Source organism: Salvelinus alpinus, chromosome 36 (genome assembly GCF_045679555.1).
Source record: "Salvelinus alpinus chromosome 36, SLU_Salpinus.1, whole genome shotgun sequence".
Classification (NCBI taxonomy): Eukaryota; Metazoa; Chordata; class Actinopteri; order Salmoniformes; family Salmonidae; genus Salvelinus; species Salvelinus alpinus.
Genome location: NC_092121.1, coordinates 8,871,571 through 8,889,254, shown reverse-complemented (window position 1 = coordinate 8,889,254; position 17,684 = coordinate 8,871,571). Strand labels below are relative to the sequence as shown.

General features: G+C 42.0%; 1 protein-coding gene across 3 annotated transcripts; it reads left to right on the top strand.

The window, feature by feature from the left end:
* Window positions 1-142: 142 nt before the first annotated feature.
* Window positions 143-8,448, top strand: LOC139565399 (ADP-ribosylation factor 2). 3 transcript variants are annotated; one of them, XM_071385708.1, is made up of 5 exons: window positions 143-178; window positions 4,479-4,636; window positions 5,266-5,376; window positions 5,510-5,634; window positions 7,711-8,448. In XM_071385708.1, the coding sequence occupies exons 2-5, from the start codon at window positions 4,489-4,491 to the stop codon at window positions 7,870-7,872; spliced, it is 546 nt and encodes a 181-aa protein (XP_071241809.1). In that variant the 5' UTR covers window positions 143-178; window positions 4,479-4,488; the 3' UTR covers window positions 7,873-8,448. The 3 variants fall into 3 exon arrangements, with proteins under 3 accessions (XP_071241809.1, XP_071241808.1, XP_071241810.1); XM_071385707.1 differs by having other exon boundaries at window positions 152-335; XM_071385709.1 differs by lacking the exon at window positions 143-178 and adding an exon at window positions 325-609.
* Window positions 8,449-17,684: the final 9,236 nt, after the last annotated feature.

The following is a 17,684-nucleotide window of genomic DNA, read 5'->3' as shown; positions in this document are numbered from 1 at the left end:
GGGTTGGGCCAGTGGCAAATTTCTCCAGTCTCCATTGAACCCGGAAACAGGGGGCGGGGAAGAGGCGGGGATGCTTGATCCTACGGGAAGTTTGACTGGTCTTTCAGTTTGTAGGGCAAACTGAAGGAGGGCCTTTTGTAAATCTCCGCCCGCATCGATTGGTCCGCAGCACAGCAAGGTACGTTTTTGTGACTTGCATGGATAACATGATTGGTGAAGATCTTACGATGTGCAACGTCCATGACGCGGCTTTCTTGACACTTGTGAAAGACGCCATTTTGTTGTTAGCGGTGAATAGGAGCGTAAAAGAAAGACCGAGAAACCGCCAATAAAAGGTAAAACATGTATACAACGTTGCAATATAATATGTCATTTATATTATTTCTTTTTTTCATGGATCTGGAATGCAAACGATTGCTTATTTGCTTTCGGCTTGACCGCAAGCTTTGACAACGAATCTCCCTGCGTAGACTCAAACTCAACGAGGATCATCTGCCGTCAATAGCTAGTTAACGTTAGCTAGCTCGCCCGGCATTATATTCTCACGACCTGTAAAAGTCGTGAGGGCATTATTAGGTCGTGAGGGCTAACTTTACTGAAATTGTGTCAGTAAGTATTCGCTGGTCATTGTGATTGGACATTCAGCTTCCTCCTATTTTGAGTCATGTCGAGCCGCTTCGCTTGCTTGTGCTAGCTAACGATGTAAGCAAAATTAACGTTAGCTAGCTACGCCTATTTTCTGACTGCTTAACGTTAATTTGCGTGGATTGAGATTTGAGTCGTCCGCCGCTTATTAACTAGCTAACCAATGTTAAACACATCTCTAAATTAATGTAGTTACCTTACCGTTTAACCCACAGGCTGGTTAACTTGGACGTGGTGGTCTCTACGGCCTTCTAGCTGGGTACCTAAGCTGTGCAGGGAAGCTTTAGCTAGCGTAACTGTTGGTATTGTATGGTTAGATTTGGTTTTGGAAACTGTTCAGTGTTTTTTAAACTGAACGGGTCACATGGTTAGTCACTAGCTAGTGTGTTACAAATTAATGTAGCTAACTAGCTAAACCCTTATGTTAGACCTAAGTCATTTTAATGGACAGACAACTGAAGCAAAAAAGGACCTGAAGATGCATACAACGCTACACACATCTTAGTGTTATTTATGATTGTGACACCCATGTCTGTCTTCCATACATTTCCATTTCAAACATTGAGTTCTCCAGGAATCTCTGGCAGATGTTCCTACTTTGTTCAGGTCCTGATGAGGGGCTGATCAAACAACCAGTGTAGCAGGATAACCCCAGCATGCCTAACGTTTCAACTTTCCCTTATGGAAAAGCATTGCTAGCCTTAAAAGAAAAATGTCCACTACTTGCCTGTCCAACCAGAAAATGAGCCTCCTTGATGCCCCTAGTGTTCCCTCAATATTAATGTGTTGCTGAAAATATTTTTCAAAGATTGTTCAGGACATGCGCAAAAAAGTCCCTTCTGCCACATTGGCATTCTAGTGACTGTCATAGGGATGATGTGTGTTTTGATAGATTAACACTGACTGCCGATGCACCCCAAAAAAGACTCCACCTCAGGCAGCCATTATCACATGCATACTGTGATACGTTCACTTAACTACTCTCTGATGACTTGCTGCTGGCCTCCCATACCCCTCCCCTATCATTCCTGTTTTCTCTGAGGACGATGCATTCTGAGTACTTCCTCTTTGCTTTAGTTGAGGAACAGGATGGACAATCCTGATTCAAATCAGCTTCCATTGTTGTGATGTCATTGTTAGAAATCTGCAAGCTATGAGCTTTTCTAGTTCTGAAACTTCCCTCTGTGGAATGTCTGTTGGCTAGAGCTAGATTCGTTGTCACATTCTGAATCCAGGAAGGCACTTTGTGAAACTGACAACTCCCTGTGTTCATGATGTTAGAACTCAAATCACACCCCTCCTAGCTTTTGTTTGCCTACAGTCGTTGTATAGTTTTTCAGAAGTGCTAGGGCGTGTGTCATATTTAAATGGCTTCAGAATGTTTCCACCGAAGAACGCCTTTATGAATTATGTTCATTTCTATACCATTTGCCACACAATTGTCTTGAAGGAGTGTAATAATACTGTGTTGGTGTTATCTTATGCTATCATTCGTAGGCATGTGTTAGTGGGAGGGATTTTGCACAAGATCAGAGTTGTGTAGCAAAATGTTCCATTATTTTAGAAGTCATTTGTGTCCTTTGGAGAAAGACCTGAGTGTTCATTAGCCTATTTGGTGTGACAGGATCATTGTTTCCCTGTCTCTCTCCTGGTTAATTCAGCAGTGTGTCTCTGCTTACAGGTGTGTTGTTACCTATCCCATATCCAGCCTCTAGTACTCTGGTTCCTCTGAGCGCTGACCTATATTCGCCACATCACTGGCCTCATTGTGTGCTTTTCCTTGAGCTCAGCCTGCATGCTCTTCATTTCACCTACAACACCTGTATGGGTCTTTTATAATGCGTTCCCATCGTCCCCTACTCTTGTCCAGTTTCTATTAAGACCGCTAACTTGTCTCAAATATGAATCTGTTTTTGTCATGGTGTTTAGGATACACTATTTTTCTGATGTAGTGAGCCTGTTTCATTTATAGGCTGTCTTAAATCACATGATTCTGCGATGTGCTTGGCAACATACTGAATAATAGGAAGGATTGTTATTGCAATGAATATGCCTGATTTAAAAACGAAAGTCAACAATTGATACATTTGTGGGTCATTCCATGAGTGCCTTTTGCCACCCTTCGATAATTTAATTAGAAATTGTGCACCAATAGTGTATTTTAAAAGCCTGTTATATTAAATGCCCTTTAATATTATAGACAACATGGTGAATTCAATAAATCTGCTAAACTGCCAAAATGCAGCATTTTGCTCTCACTTATATGACGAATCTAACCCACTTAATCCCTAAACTTCTCCATGGTTCAGCATCATTGTAAAGCCCTAGTCATTTTGTTGCTAGATAGTTATTTCTGAAGATTATTATTTATGTGATGCGATTCATTTAAGTATGTCCCTCAACCCTGTTATGTGAAATTTACTCTCATTTTAATATGGTGACACTGTCTTTTAAAACATTGAACATTTTAATAGTAATATCTTAGAGTAAAAGCAGATGAGTTGATTCTACTCATTTTGGCAATTTTGTGGTGCAAAACTGAGTGGGTCGAGCATAACATGTCAACCCTGTTACCCATAGACTAGAAATGTTGTAACAATGTATTTTTTTGTGTGTGACGCTTGCATTCAATTGCCCCTCCCGGTTGCACACACGTTTCTGTGACAGTTTCCCTGTCATAAGTGGATGATTTTTTACACCTTTATTGAACTAGGCGAGGCAGTTAACAACAAATTCAAATTTTCAATGACAGCCTAGGAACAGTGGGTTAACTGCCTTGTTCAGGGGCAGAACAACAGATTTTTACCTTGTCAGCTCGGGGATTCGATCTTGCAACCTTTCGGTTACTAGTCCAACGCTCTAACCACTAGGCTACCTGCCACCCCAAATTTTATGGTTGATTTAAGAATTAATCATCAACCCTGTTACTTTATTTTGCACCTCTTGGGAGAGGATTTTTATTTGTATTTTTTTCATGAAGTTGAAATTGGGAAATTTACACTTCTCAAAAGGCACCAAATTGGTGGAAAGACCCTTGTACATTTAGAAACGCATTTCAACATTGAGAAAGTTATGTTAAAAAAACATGAATTATTTATGGTGTTGTTAGACATGTATGTAGGCTTCTATTTGGGACTGACTAGGCTATTACATTCTAATCGTTGTGGCTGCTGTTACAGAGCCTGTTTGTGTTCTTGCCTGGTGGGTGTTGGGCAATAGGTGTTCCTACCTCTGGATCATGTCTCTGGTCAGTGCTCTGCCAGTCATGTGATCCACTTCTCTGCTCCTGGCTATGAGTAAACAGTTGCCTGCCACTCAGAACAACACTGACCTGCAAGCCCCATCAGCCAAGTCCTGCTTGTGTGTGGTGTGAGACCCAGAGGCGCCGCTGTGAGGGCCCATTGTTAAGACGCAAAATAAACACAGACAGCGACTGAATGCTTTTCTCAGCACTTTTTCTCCCCCTCATGAATTTACTCTCGGTGGTTGCCCTTTATCAGAGATAAGGAAGCTTAGCCTGACATTATTACCCTCGTAGGTCAAAAATCTTAATGAAATTACCAAGGATGGGAACCAGTATATACAGTTATAAGTGGATTCATAAAAAATGTGTTTTACACCGATCCCACACCACCCACGTATGCGGGAGCGGTGCAGAATATTTTAACGTTAATGAATCATTTCATCCACACTGCTCACATACGTCAGCAAGCTTTTGTGTTACCGAACACGTGGACACACATATACACAGACGGTTTAGCCCGGTGTTAGGCACAATGAATGTTGTACGACTACTAGCTCAACTGTTTTGGTTTCTGTCTCCCTTCCTCCAGATTAGCCAAGATGGGGAACATGTTTGCAGGCCTGTTTAAGAATCTCTTTGGTAAAAAAGAGATGCGGATTCTGATGGTGGGGCTGGACGCTGCCGGCAAGACCACCATCCTGTACAAGCTCAAACTGGGAGAGATCGTCACCACAATCCCTACCATCGGTGAGTAGCTTAGCCTTATCCCTTTTACCCCTTCTCATCACACATTCCTCACCTAGGTACAAACCCCTCCTGAAATGCTCCCCAATACTCCTCCAATACCTTGCTCCATGCGATTTTCATGAGGTCTAGGCTCCCGTTTGTGTAGTTGTAGTGGAGTGGAAATGAATGTCATACGTACAGCCATGTACTCCCTCTGTCCCCATCTCATCCGAACCCTGATCACTGCCCACATGCCCAGAGTAGCTGCCTACATCAGCTGCAGAGCCCCCGCAGGCAGGCAACGTCCTGCAATGTGGCTGTTGTCATAGGGATTAAGTGACTTTTAAATATAGGAATGAATGGCGCTCTACAGCCCCCCCCCCCCCAAAATAAATGTTTAATTATATGAATGTAACACAAGGCTGATGACATTACATATTCCTGTAGATGTTCATTCACTTTGCATATTTTATTCAAATATACATTTTAATTTGCAGCTACATTTGAGCAAAGACATTTCATGCAGGCATTTGTGTTAAAGGAGTGATTGAGCTTGCCTGTTTGGGATTGCTGATATGTCATCTCACACAGCCTCTTGGAATGTTAGTGTCTTAGGTTTCTGACGTAACTGATCTCTTTCGCTTTCTCAGGTTTTAACGTTGAGACGGTAGAATACAAGAACATCAGCTTTACTGTGTGGGATGTGGGCGGTCAGGACAAGATCAGGCCTCTGTGGCGGCACTACTTCCAGAACACCCAAGGTGAGTGGACACTGTCACCAGAACCCCCTCAGCACCATCTTCACTCTTTCTGGCTTTTTGAGTCAAGACTGTCCCAGGTAAATGTTTTTGTTTTCCTCACCCTCCATCCTTTCTCTCCCTCTGCTTCTCTCAGGTCTGATCTTTGTGGTGGACAGTAACGATAGGGAGAGAGTGAACGAGGCGCGGGAGGAGCTGACAAGGATGCTGGCTGAGGACGAGCTGAGGGACGCTGTGCTTCTTGTGTTCGCTAACAAACAGGTGAACTGACTAACTGGGGAGAGACACTAGTGCGTCAGGAAAACAGTAGTTTCCTATACCTGCTACACTGGACATGTAAATTCAGCTTGACGCGTAAAGAGTGGGCCACTTAAATCAAGTTCTTTCGGCGTGAGCTGTGCGTCGAATTCTTTCAAATGGAATCAGAGCTCAATTTTACACTGAGCAGAGCGAGACTAACAGGTGATCTCTTTTTCCACTAATTTGGTCTTTTGACCAATCAGATCAGATATTTTGTCACTAATTGGGCAAAAGATCACAATTGGGCTGCCTGTGTTAACGCAGCCCAAGGCTTCACCGGTAAACTGAATCTGTAATTGGTAGTACAGTATTATTATTCATATGGTTTGCAGATACTAGTAGTTCAACTCAAGGTCATACAATGGACTCCCTCTATACTAAGTAGAGGTCGACCGATTATGATTTTTCGATACTGATTATTGGAGGACCAAAAAAAGCCGATACTGATTAATCGGCCGATTTAAAAAATAAATAAATAAATAAATAAATAAATAAATAAAATAAAAATGGGAAAAAAGAAAGAAAGAAAAATAGAAAAAAAATAGAAAAATTTGTATATATATATATATATATATATATATATATAAATATTTAAGAAACATGATTTTTTTTTTTTATGTATACATTTGTAATAATGACAATTACAACAATACTGAATGAACAATGAACACTTATTTTAACTTAATATAATACTAAAATTAAATCACTTTAGTCTCAAATAAATAATGAAACATGTTCAATTTGGTTTAAATAATGCAAAAACCCGGTGTTGGATAAGAAAGTAAATGTGCCATGTAAAAAAGCTAACGTTTAAGTTCCTTGTGCAGAACGTGAGAACATATGAAAGCTGGTGGTTCAATATTCCCAGTTCTTCAATATTCCCAGTTAAGAAGTTTTGGATTATAGTTATTATAGGAATTATGACGCATCAACTATTTTTCTCTACCATTTGTATTTCATATACCTTTGACTATTGGATGTTCTTATAGGCACTTTAGTATTGCCAGTCTAATCTCGGGAGTTGATAGGCTTGAAGTCATAAACAGCGCTGTGCAACAAGCATTGCTAAGAGCTGCTGGCAAACGCAGTAAAGTACTGTTTGAATGAATGCTTACGAGCCTGCTGCCTACCACCGCTCAGTCAGACTGCTCTATCAAATCATAGTCTTATTTATAATATAATAAACACATATGAGCCTTTGGTCATTAATATTGTCAAATCCGGAAACTATAATTTCGATAACAAACATTTATTCTTTCAGTAAAAAACAGAACCGTTCTGTATTTTATCGAACGGGTGGCAACCCTAAGTCTAAATATTGCTGTTACATTGCACAACCTTATGTCACAATTATGTAAAATTCTGGCAAATTAGTTCAGTTTGCAACGAGCCAGGCGGCCCAAACTGTTTACACTGAACGCAAGAGAAGTGACACAATTTCCTTGGTTAATATTGCCTGCTAACATGAATTTCTTAACTAAATATGCAGGTTTAAGAACATATACTTCTGTGTATTGATTTTAAGAAAGGCATTGATGTTTATGTTTAGGTACATTTGTGCAACAATAGTGCTTTTTTTGCGAATGCGCTTTTGTTAAATCATCACCCGTTTTGCAAAGTTGAAGTAGGCTGTGATTCGATGATAAATTAACAGGCACCGCATTGATTATATGCAACGCAGGACAAGCTAGTTCACATAGTCACTAGTTTACTAGGTTAAGATTGATTGATTGTTTTTATAAGCAAAGTTTAATGCTAGCTAGCAACTTAACTTGGCTCCTTGCAGCCACAAGGTCCTTTTGACCCTGCACTCGCGTAACAGGTGGTCAGCCTGCCACGTAGTTCCCTCGTGGATTGCAATGTAATCGGCCATAATCGGCGTCCAAGAAGGCCGAGTACCGATTATGAAAACTTGAAATCGGCCCTAATTAATCGGCCATGCCAATTTAATCGGTCGACCTCTAATACTAAGATGGCTTGTGAAGGTCTGTTGCAGGCGCATGTTTTCCTGGGTTAACCCTTTTCTCCACTCTTCAGGACCTCCCCAACGCTATGAACGCAGCGGAGATCACAGACAAGCTGGGCCTGCACTCCCTGCGCCAGCGTAACTGGTACATCCAGGCCACCTGCGCTACCAGCGGGGACGGGCTCTACGAGGGCCTCGACTGGCTCTCCAACCAGCTAAAGAACGCAAAATGATCCACCATTCCGCCGTCTGTCTGCGTCTTCGTCTGCGCAGTGTGTTATGGGCGACAGCGCTGGTCCCAGCCCCTCTCTCCTCCTGTCTCTCTCACTCCATCCCCTCCAACCATTGGGGCTTTGACCAGTGATACCCCACATACGCGTGCGTGTGTGTGAGAGTGCAAGTGTTTGTGTGGATCTTAATGTGTATGTATGTGTGGGTGCATGTGTGTGAGCCGGGAGTGGGAGCAGCCCTGCTGTGCCTTCAACAGTCACTCTCACCCGTGGAAATGACAGCATGGCTAACTCTAGCGCCCATCCCTTCCCTCCTGCCCCACCCGCAGTGGCTCTTAAGACACCCTGGTTTTCACAAGGCAAAGAAAGACCCGGGATGCTAAGTCTTATGTGTAATCTGAAAAATGAATAAAGTTTATAGATTAAAAAAAATAACTTTGATTTTACATCCACTAGTGTTGCGATCTGTCAGACACTCTTGTTAAACTGTTGGTTTGAGACCCCACACCATGAAATAAATCTCAATGTAACCTGTATCAGGTTGGAAAAAAGACAAATAAAAATAGCTTTTCCATCCTAGATCCTTCTTTGCATTCTTTGGAAAATCATGCTGTTTTGTTCTAGTATGCCCAACCGCATTGTTCTGGCTGTCTTGGGAACACTAGCTAATAAGTTATTAGCTAGCATTCAGTCGCTGTCCTAACCCTCAAACATCAATTGAAGCACAACAAATTAGTGATGTCACCATGCCCCTCGTCCACTCGTTTTTGTTGTTGAGCGTATCCACCTTAGCCTGAATGATGGTGGTGCTTGATAAGACCTGCAGGACTTTAGGGTTAGCTGTTTGGTAGGCATTACTGACTGAAATGAGTTGTTACTATTGTTTTCGGTTTATTAGAATGGAGGAATACTTGTCTGTTGGCTCCATGTCACTAAGTTGTTGTTCCAAAAGGTAACCATGGTGACCAGTTGCTGACCCTGCTGCCCTCTAGGATCAGAAGTGATGGCCTCTTTATCACGCTGCATCTTTATTGGTGGCTAACACCACTAAGTGATGTTCCGTTCACAGGGCCTTGTGAGATCATTGATAATGTTTTGATTGAGTGAAAGATCCTTACCGCCAGGTATGGAAAACGCAATAAATTGGGTGTGTGTTTGTGTAGTACTATACTACCTATGCTGGGCAGAGGGTCAGTGTAGTTGAGTGTAGCTAGCCACAGCTCTGCTAGTGTACATGGGATTAGTTGGGTGTTTTCAGCACCGTTCCTGTCCACTGGAACAGCGAGGCCTTTTGAGAGTTGCTCCCACTCTGGCTTTCTCCTCATTACATTTTCTGTTGTCTACTTTTTTCCTTTTTATTATATTTTATTTACATTGTTCTTTTTTTGTACAGATGACCTGGTTCCCTTGGTCTAGCATGAGCTGAGGAGCCAGGTCTGCAGTCTTTCAATCAAAATGCTTTAGGATCCTTTGGGGTTTGACTTATGAAGGGCTGGTTGTGTTTGGGTTAGCTTTTAGGATGTTTGCTGCAGAGTTGGGCTTTCCTGCAGGGCATGGGGTAGGCCTGATGGGTCATTTCCAGCAGAGGAGGTTGGTGGGAGGAGCTGTAGGAGGATGGGCTCATTGTAATGACTGGAATGACATAATTGGAACTGAGTCAAATGTGGTTTCGATATGTTTGATACCGTTCCATTGATTCCATTCCAGACATTACATTAAGTCCCTCCTTTAGCTCCTTCCGTCAGCCGCCACTGACTTTCAGCTGCACTAATACGGCACTCTTCTCCAATTCCTCATAGTGCTGTGTTGTTATCAAGCTCTCATGGCATTCAATGCATTACGCTTTACTTCAGCCTACAATCCAAACTCTGCATTGTGAACACACACCCTATGCGGGGCTTTCTAGGTTGTTTGCTCTATATGTGTCGTCAGGGTTAGTTATCCCGGTTCTGCTGCACAGGTAGAGTCACATCTTCCCCTTCGCTCCATGTGAAACATGACCAGCTTGCACTATAATACAATAGTACTGTAACTAGACCATGGAAGGTTGCATCATCAACCTCTTTACAACAAGCAGCGGAGGGAAAGCTTGAGGTTTCCGCTCACATCAGCAGTGCTCTCATTGACAACTCTCTCCCATCAGCATCGCCATAGCAACTACACCAGCAGACAGTCACCATGTGCAAATTAAGCCGTGGCTGTTCTCCACATCAACACACAGCTTCAAAATGCATACCATAACTGACAACGGTTTTCTGTATATCCCATGTATTCCAAAGGCTACTGCGAATTTAGTTGAGAAACCCTTAGTACACTGTACTGTACACACCCCCTGCTGATTGAAGATGACCCTAAGGTCCCAGCCCCACACTGACCTCTTGAGGGAAGGACTGACCTTTACCCTTGTATCTGTGTACAACTGGACAATTAGATCTCTTTTCTTATTTTTATTTTATGAATTGTTCCAGAAAATGGTTTCAACAAATGAATAACTCTAATCTAATTTTTGGCCTTTTTCCTGTAACGATATTATAGAGTTTAGTGCTAAAAGAAAATCCATTGAATTGAATGATGAACGTCACTTCCGGCATATGGCAGGTAATTAAAGTGTATATGAACTTCTGTATGAACGTTTATTTTAACTTGACAATTTAATTTAGCTACCCTTGTTCAGATGTGAAGCTTTCATTTTGAGATCATTTTCTGTGCAAATGACACAAGGTGTGTGTGCATATGTCTTTTCTTTTACTTAAGGATTTCCCTTTGTTTTTACTTTTTTTAACCCATCTTGTAACATCTGAGAAATGCACTATAATAAAGAGATCTCTATTACAAATCTCTTGTATATTTTTATCATGAAAATATAAAATAGGCTTACTTAGATACTGAAACACTGGGCTAAAATAGGCTTAGATACTGAAACACTGGGCTAAAATAGGCTTAGATCCTGAAACACTGGGCTAAAATAGGCCTAGATACTGAAACACTGGGCTAAAATAGGCTTAGATACTGAAACACTGGGCTAAAATAGGCCTAGATACTGAAACACTGGGCTAAAATAGGCCTAGATACTGAAACACTGGGCTAAAATAGGCCTAGATACTGAAACACTGGGATAAAATAGGCCTAGATATTGAAACACTGGGCTAAAATAGGCTTAGATACTGAAACACTGTGCTAAAATAGGCTTAGATACTGAAACACTGGGCTAAAATAGGCCTAGATACTGAAACACTGGGCTAAAATAGGCTTAGATACTGAAACACTGGGCTAAAATAGGCCTAGATACTGAAACACTGGGCTAAAATAGGCCTAGATACTGAAACACTGGGCTAAAATAGGCCTAGATACTGAAACACTGGGCTAAAATAGGCCTAGATACTGAAACACTGGGCTAAAATAGGCTTAGATACTGAAACACTGGGCTAAAATAGGCTTAGATACTGAAACACTGGGCTAAAATAGGCTTAGATCCTGAAACACTGGGCTAAAATAGGCCTAGATACTGAAACACTGGGCTAAAATAGGCTTAGATACTGAAACACTGGGCTAAAATAGGCCTAGATACTGAAACACTGGGCTAAAATAGGCCTAGATACTGAAACACTGGGCTAAAATAGGCCTAGATACTGAAACACTGGGATAAAATAGGCCTAGATACTGAAACACTGTGCTAAAATAGGCTTAGATACTGAAATACTGGGCTAAAATAGGCCTAGATACTGAAACACTGGGCTAAAATAGGCCTAGATACTGAAACACTGGGCTAAAATAGGCCTAGATACTGAAACACTGGGCTAAAGTAGGCCTAGATACTGAAACACTGGGCTAAAATAGGCTTAGATACTGAAACACTGTGCTAAAATAGGCTTAGATACTGAAACACTGGGCTAAAATAGGCCTAGATACTGAAACACTGGGCTAAAATAGGCTTAGATACTGAAACACTGGGCTAAAATAGGCCTAGATACTGAAACACTGGGCTAAAATAGGCCTAGATACTGAAACACTGGGCTAAAATAGGCCTAGATACTGAAACATTGGGCTAAAATAGGCCTAGATACTGAAACACTGGGCTAAAATAGGCTTAGATACTGAAACACTGGGCTAAAATAGGCTTAGATACTGAAACACTGGGCTAAAATAGGCTTAGATCCTGAAACACTGGGCTAAAATAGGCCTAGATACTGAAACACTGGGCTAAAATAGGCTTAGATACTGAAACACTGGGCTAAAATAGGCCTAGATACTGAAACACTGGGATAAAATAGGCCTAGATACTGAAACACTGTGCTAAAATAGGCTTAGATACTGAAATACTGGGCTAAAATAGGCCTAGATACTGAAACACTGGGCTAAAATAGGCCTAGATACTGAAACACTGGGCTAAAATAGGCCTAGATACTGAAACACTGGGCTAAAGTAGGCCTAGATACTGAAACACTGGGCTAAAGTAGGCCTAGATACTGAAACACTGGGCTAAAATAGGCTAAAATAGGCTTTTTTTTCAGTAAAAAAAAAAGGTGATTGTCTCATTGTCTCAGGTCCATTGACCCAGTAATGGGCTAAAATAGGCTTAGATACTGAAACACTGGGCTAAAATAGGCCTAGATACTGAAACACTGGGCTAAAATAGGCTTAGATCCTGAAACACTGGGCTAAAATAGGCTTAGATACTGAAACACTGGGCTAAAATAGGCCTAGATACTGAAACACTGGGCTAAAATAGGCCTAGATACTGAAACACTGGGCTAAAATAGGCTTAGATACTGAAACACTGGGCTAAAATAGGCCTAGATACTGAAACACTGGGCTAAAATAGGCCTAGATACTGAAACACTGGGCTAAAATAGGCCTAGATACTGAAACACTGGGCTAAAATAGGCCTAGATACTGAAACACTGGGCTAAAATAGGCCTAGATACTGAAACACTGGGCTAAAATAGGCCTAGATACTGAAACACTGGGCTAAAATAGGCCTAGATACTGAAACACTGGGCTAAAATAGGCCTAGATACTGAAACACTGGGCTAAAATAGGCTTAGATACTGAAATACTGGGCTAAAATAGGCTTAGATACTGAAACACTGGGCTAAAATAGGCTTAGATCCTGAAACACTGGGCTAAAATAGGCCTAGATACTGAAACACTGGGCTAAAATAGGCTTAGATACTGAAACACTGGGCTAAAATAGGCCTAGATACTGAAACACTGGGATAAAATAGGCCTAGATACTGAAACACTGTGCTAAAATAGGCTTAGATACTGAAATACTGGGCTAAAATAGGCCTAGATACTGAAACACTGGGCTAAAATAGGCCTAGATACTGAAACACTGGGCTAAAATAGGCCTAGATACTGAAACACTGGGCTAAAGTAGGCCTAGATACTGAAACACTGGGCTAAAGTAGGCCTAGATACTGAAACACTGGGCTAAAATAGGCTAAAATAGGCTTTTTTTTCAGTAAAAAAAAAAAGGTGATTGTCTCATTGTCTCAGGTCCATTGACCCAGTAATGGGCTAAAATAGGCTTAGATACTGAAACACTGGGCTAAAATAGGCCTAGATACTGAAACACTGGGCTAAAATAGGCTTAGATCCTGAAACACTGGGCTAAAATAGGCTTAGATACTGAAACACTGGGCTAAAATAGGCCTAGATACTGAAACACTGGGCTAAAATAGGCCTAGATACTGAAACACTGGGCTAAAATAGGCTTAGATACTGAAACACTGGGCTAAAATAGGCCTAGATACTGAAACACTGGGCTAAAATAGGCCTAGATACTGAAACACTGGGCTAAAATAGGCCTAGATACTGAAACACTGGGCTAAAATAGGCCTAGATACTGAAACACTGGGCTAAAATAGGCCTAGATACTGAAACACTGGGCTAAAATAGGTCTAGATACTGAAACACTGGGCTAAAATAGGCCTAGATACTGAAACACTGGGCTAAAATAGGCCTAGATACTGAAACATCCGCCACAGTAAGAACCTATTCATTACCCTGGAACAGAGATCATATTCAACAAGGGTTCACTTTGAAGGTTTTCAGGCTAACATTAGTGTTTTTGAGTTACAAAAATCACAAAGGAATGTCAAAAGCCCCTGAGCCAGATTTTCCTAGACTGCAATTACTCCTCTTCGTCACAGTGTGGCACTACCTACAAAATAATAGTATTATGTTTCTCTCTTCTTTCAGAGAATAAGTGGTGCAGCATGCTTTCTCCCACTGATAGAAAACGCTTTCATAGCAGGCGGTTCAGGGAGGCTTGGCCTGCAGAGGCTCAGTCTGTCCTTTCCTGTAGTGTCTGCTAGAGAGAACTGGGGTGGTTTTTAGGCCATGTTGTGTGTCTCCTCCATGGCAAGGTAAACCACACACATCAATTCTATGCTAGCGTTTGTGTACTTTTTCAGTAAAAAAAAAAGGTGATTGTTTCATTGTCTCATTGTCTCAGGTCCATTGACCCAGTAATGTGGTTAGAGCTGGGCGATATGGATTTTTACAATACTGTAACAATATGTGATACAGTGCTAAACAAATGAAAAGTTCTACAAATTGGACTACATCACTGTCAATTTGGTCCTAGTTTGGTTGAGTATAAATAGCCTAATCAGAATGGAGAAAGCCCATTATAACCACTTATAATTCATTTGTTGACACCCTAGGGTCATAAAACATATTTAGAACTTTTATCATTCAAAAACATTCAATACTGACATACCGTCAAAAATCTGAAAAAGAATGTGATATGATATTTTGGCTATGTTGCCCACCCCTTAATGTGGTTATTCAGGAATAAGTGTAATGACCTCTGGAATTCCCCTGATGAATCAATAATATGTGGCATGTAAACTTTGTATCGGTTGCCCCGAAATCAAAAAATGATGCTTTCAAAGAACGCTCAGAGCACTTTTACCGACTTCTGTCATCGTTTGGAATACCCAGGTGATCTATCGCAATATAATTTCTCAATTTCCTCAGACCAGGCTGGGATTGAGTATTAAGCTAGTCTTTCATTACGAGTCAATATCCCGAAGAATGTCCCTGTGTGGAGCTTAGAACAAGCCCTTAGATATACTTGACAGGGGACCATATCCCATTTGCAGTTATATCTTCTGAAGGGGTCCGTACGGTTTAGGTGAAGCTCATGGAGACTGTTCATTATCCTCTTTGTTTGGGTTCCCCAAATTCTACAAAGGATTCAAGGAATCAGGTCGAGGTATCTGTATTCGATTTTTATGCCCAATGTTTTTCATTCTGATAAGAAAGCTTCATTTTCTTTCCTTCATCTCATAAAAAGGGAGGATATAACATTGGAAAGGAGTCTTAGGGAATGTTCCTCATATGAAGCGAACGTTATTGTAACCCCCTTGAAGAGTAGCGACAATATCAAATGACAATAGAGAGTGATCTCCCCTTGTTTCGCTCTACATCTTGGCTGTCTGATGTACAGGTCATGTGACATATTGAGTTCAGTGGGATGGACTGGAGTCTTATCCCCATGCCAACTGACACTTGTCCCCTTGGAAACGTGCCTATCTCACCTGTCATGCATGTAGCAATTTTCACCGTTTTCAAAAGGAGAGACGGCGTGTTCTTTCCCTTTGGGAGGTGACAGCCGCTCAGCAGCAGGAGAGCGCTTGATCACACATACTGCATACTATTTTTGCTCTCATAAAAATTCATATGCATATCCATATGAAATGGATCTATATCCGTATGCACCTAATTAAGACCATCTGGCAGTGGTGCAGCATGTATGGCTTTGTTACTGTCACTGCCTCAGTCAGAGTCACCATGCAGATATAGTAGCTACAGTTTTGGAATCCCCCATAATCCTCTCTTCCTCCTCCAGACCAAATTTCCATGATTGCTTTTAGTGTACCATCAGGAACTAAATTAGATAATTAGTGTTGATGGACTAATCATGATGATTTAATTTGTCTCTTTGATGTTTGTTGGGGTATTAATGCTCGGTGTATAGCTGGGTAGGGGGTCTGGGAAAGGAAGGGCATTATATTCACATTAGCAGGCAACTGGCTCAATTCTCTCAACAGACGTGGCTGTCATGATTCTAATGACGACACCTGAGAAGTCTCTCCAAAGGAGATCTTGAGATGGTTCAGTATGGCCCTTCCCATACTCCTCAATAGTTTAACTGTTGACCTATCCTGACATGGGAGAGCTGTGCTGACAGCGAGAGAGAGAAAGAGGGTCGACATCCCCCAGATGTCCACTTTAATCATATTTATTTATTTAAGTAGGCAAGGCAGTTAAGAACAAATTCTTATTTACAATGATTGCCTACCCCAGCCAAACCCTAACCTGGACAGCGCTGGGCCAATTGTGTGCTGCCCTATGGGACTCCCAATTACGGCCGGTTGTGATACAGCCTGGAATCGAACCGAGGTCTGTAGTGACGCCTCTAGCACCGAGATGCAGTGCCTTAGACCGCTGTGCCACTCGGAAGCCCAATATATATCTCTAGCACATTCTCCATATTTCTCTGCCATGAAAAATCTCCCATGATTGAGAATCCTCTTTTTGCCCCCATTCAGATTGAAATTGGATTGGTTTAGTCAGGTTTTATGGGGAAAGACATTTTAATTAGAGATGACAGTGGTCTGTCCGTCCGTCCATCTGTTTGTGTCCGCGTGTCTGCATGCGTGTGTGAATGTCTCCCTCCCACCTGAAGGGAGACCAGAGGTAGGTGTTACCTCACACTCAGTGACAGCCCTGTGTTTGAAAAGCCCACTGGCACTACTGAGAGGGAACTCAGAGAGACAGGCTCATCACCTCCTGCAGGGTGCCAGGCAGACAGCAGACTGTCTCCTTTCACATGCACACTACATCCCACTAACCTTAAAACCACAGCTTAGGAAAACACCTCAACTGTAATGTTGAGGTGTAGCAAAGCCAAATTCAGTGTTTGCTTGTTAGGTTACAGTGCAACATGTAACCTAACAAGCAAACACTGAATTTGGCTTTGCTAGTGTGTGATGATGGGTAATTACCCCTCTCCGCCTTGCTGCTGTGTAGAATCCACCCTAAACATGTCAGTGTCTGCTCTCACCACTAGAGGGTACCAAAGTTCCATTTAGCTCACTGCTGGCTTTCTATTGGTTTCTGATCTGCACACACACACACACACACACACACACACACACACACACACACACACACACACACACACACACACACACACACACACACACACACACACACACACACACACACACACACACACACACACACACACACACACACACACACACACACACACACACACACACACACACAGAGAGGATTTAAATGAGGGTCATAGTGAAACTGCCTAGCTAGCAGAAATGCTAAGAAGAATGTTGGGGCTATAATTATGAAATAGTGAATAATGTAGGTTGATGAGGGCTGAGGATCATGGTGGGTTAATGAGGGCTGAGGATCATGGTGGGTTGATGAGGGCTGAGGATCATGGTGGGTTGATGAGGGCTGAGGATCATGGTGGGTTGATGAGGGCTGAGGATCATGGTGGGTTGATGAGGGCTGAGGATCATGGTGGGTTAATGAGGGCTGAGGATCATGGTGGGTTAATGAGGGCTGAGGATCATGGTGGGTTGATGAGGGCTGAGGATCATGGTTGGTTAATGAGGGCTGAAGATCATGGTGGGTTAATGAGGGCTGAGGATCATGGTGGGGTGATGAGGGCTGAGGATCATGGTGAGTTAATGAGGGCTGAGGATCATGGTGGGTTGATGAGGGCTGAGGATCATGGTGGGTTGATGAGGGCTGAGGATCATGGTGGGTTGATG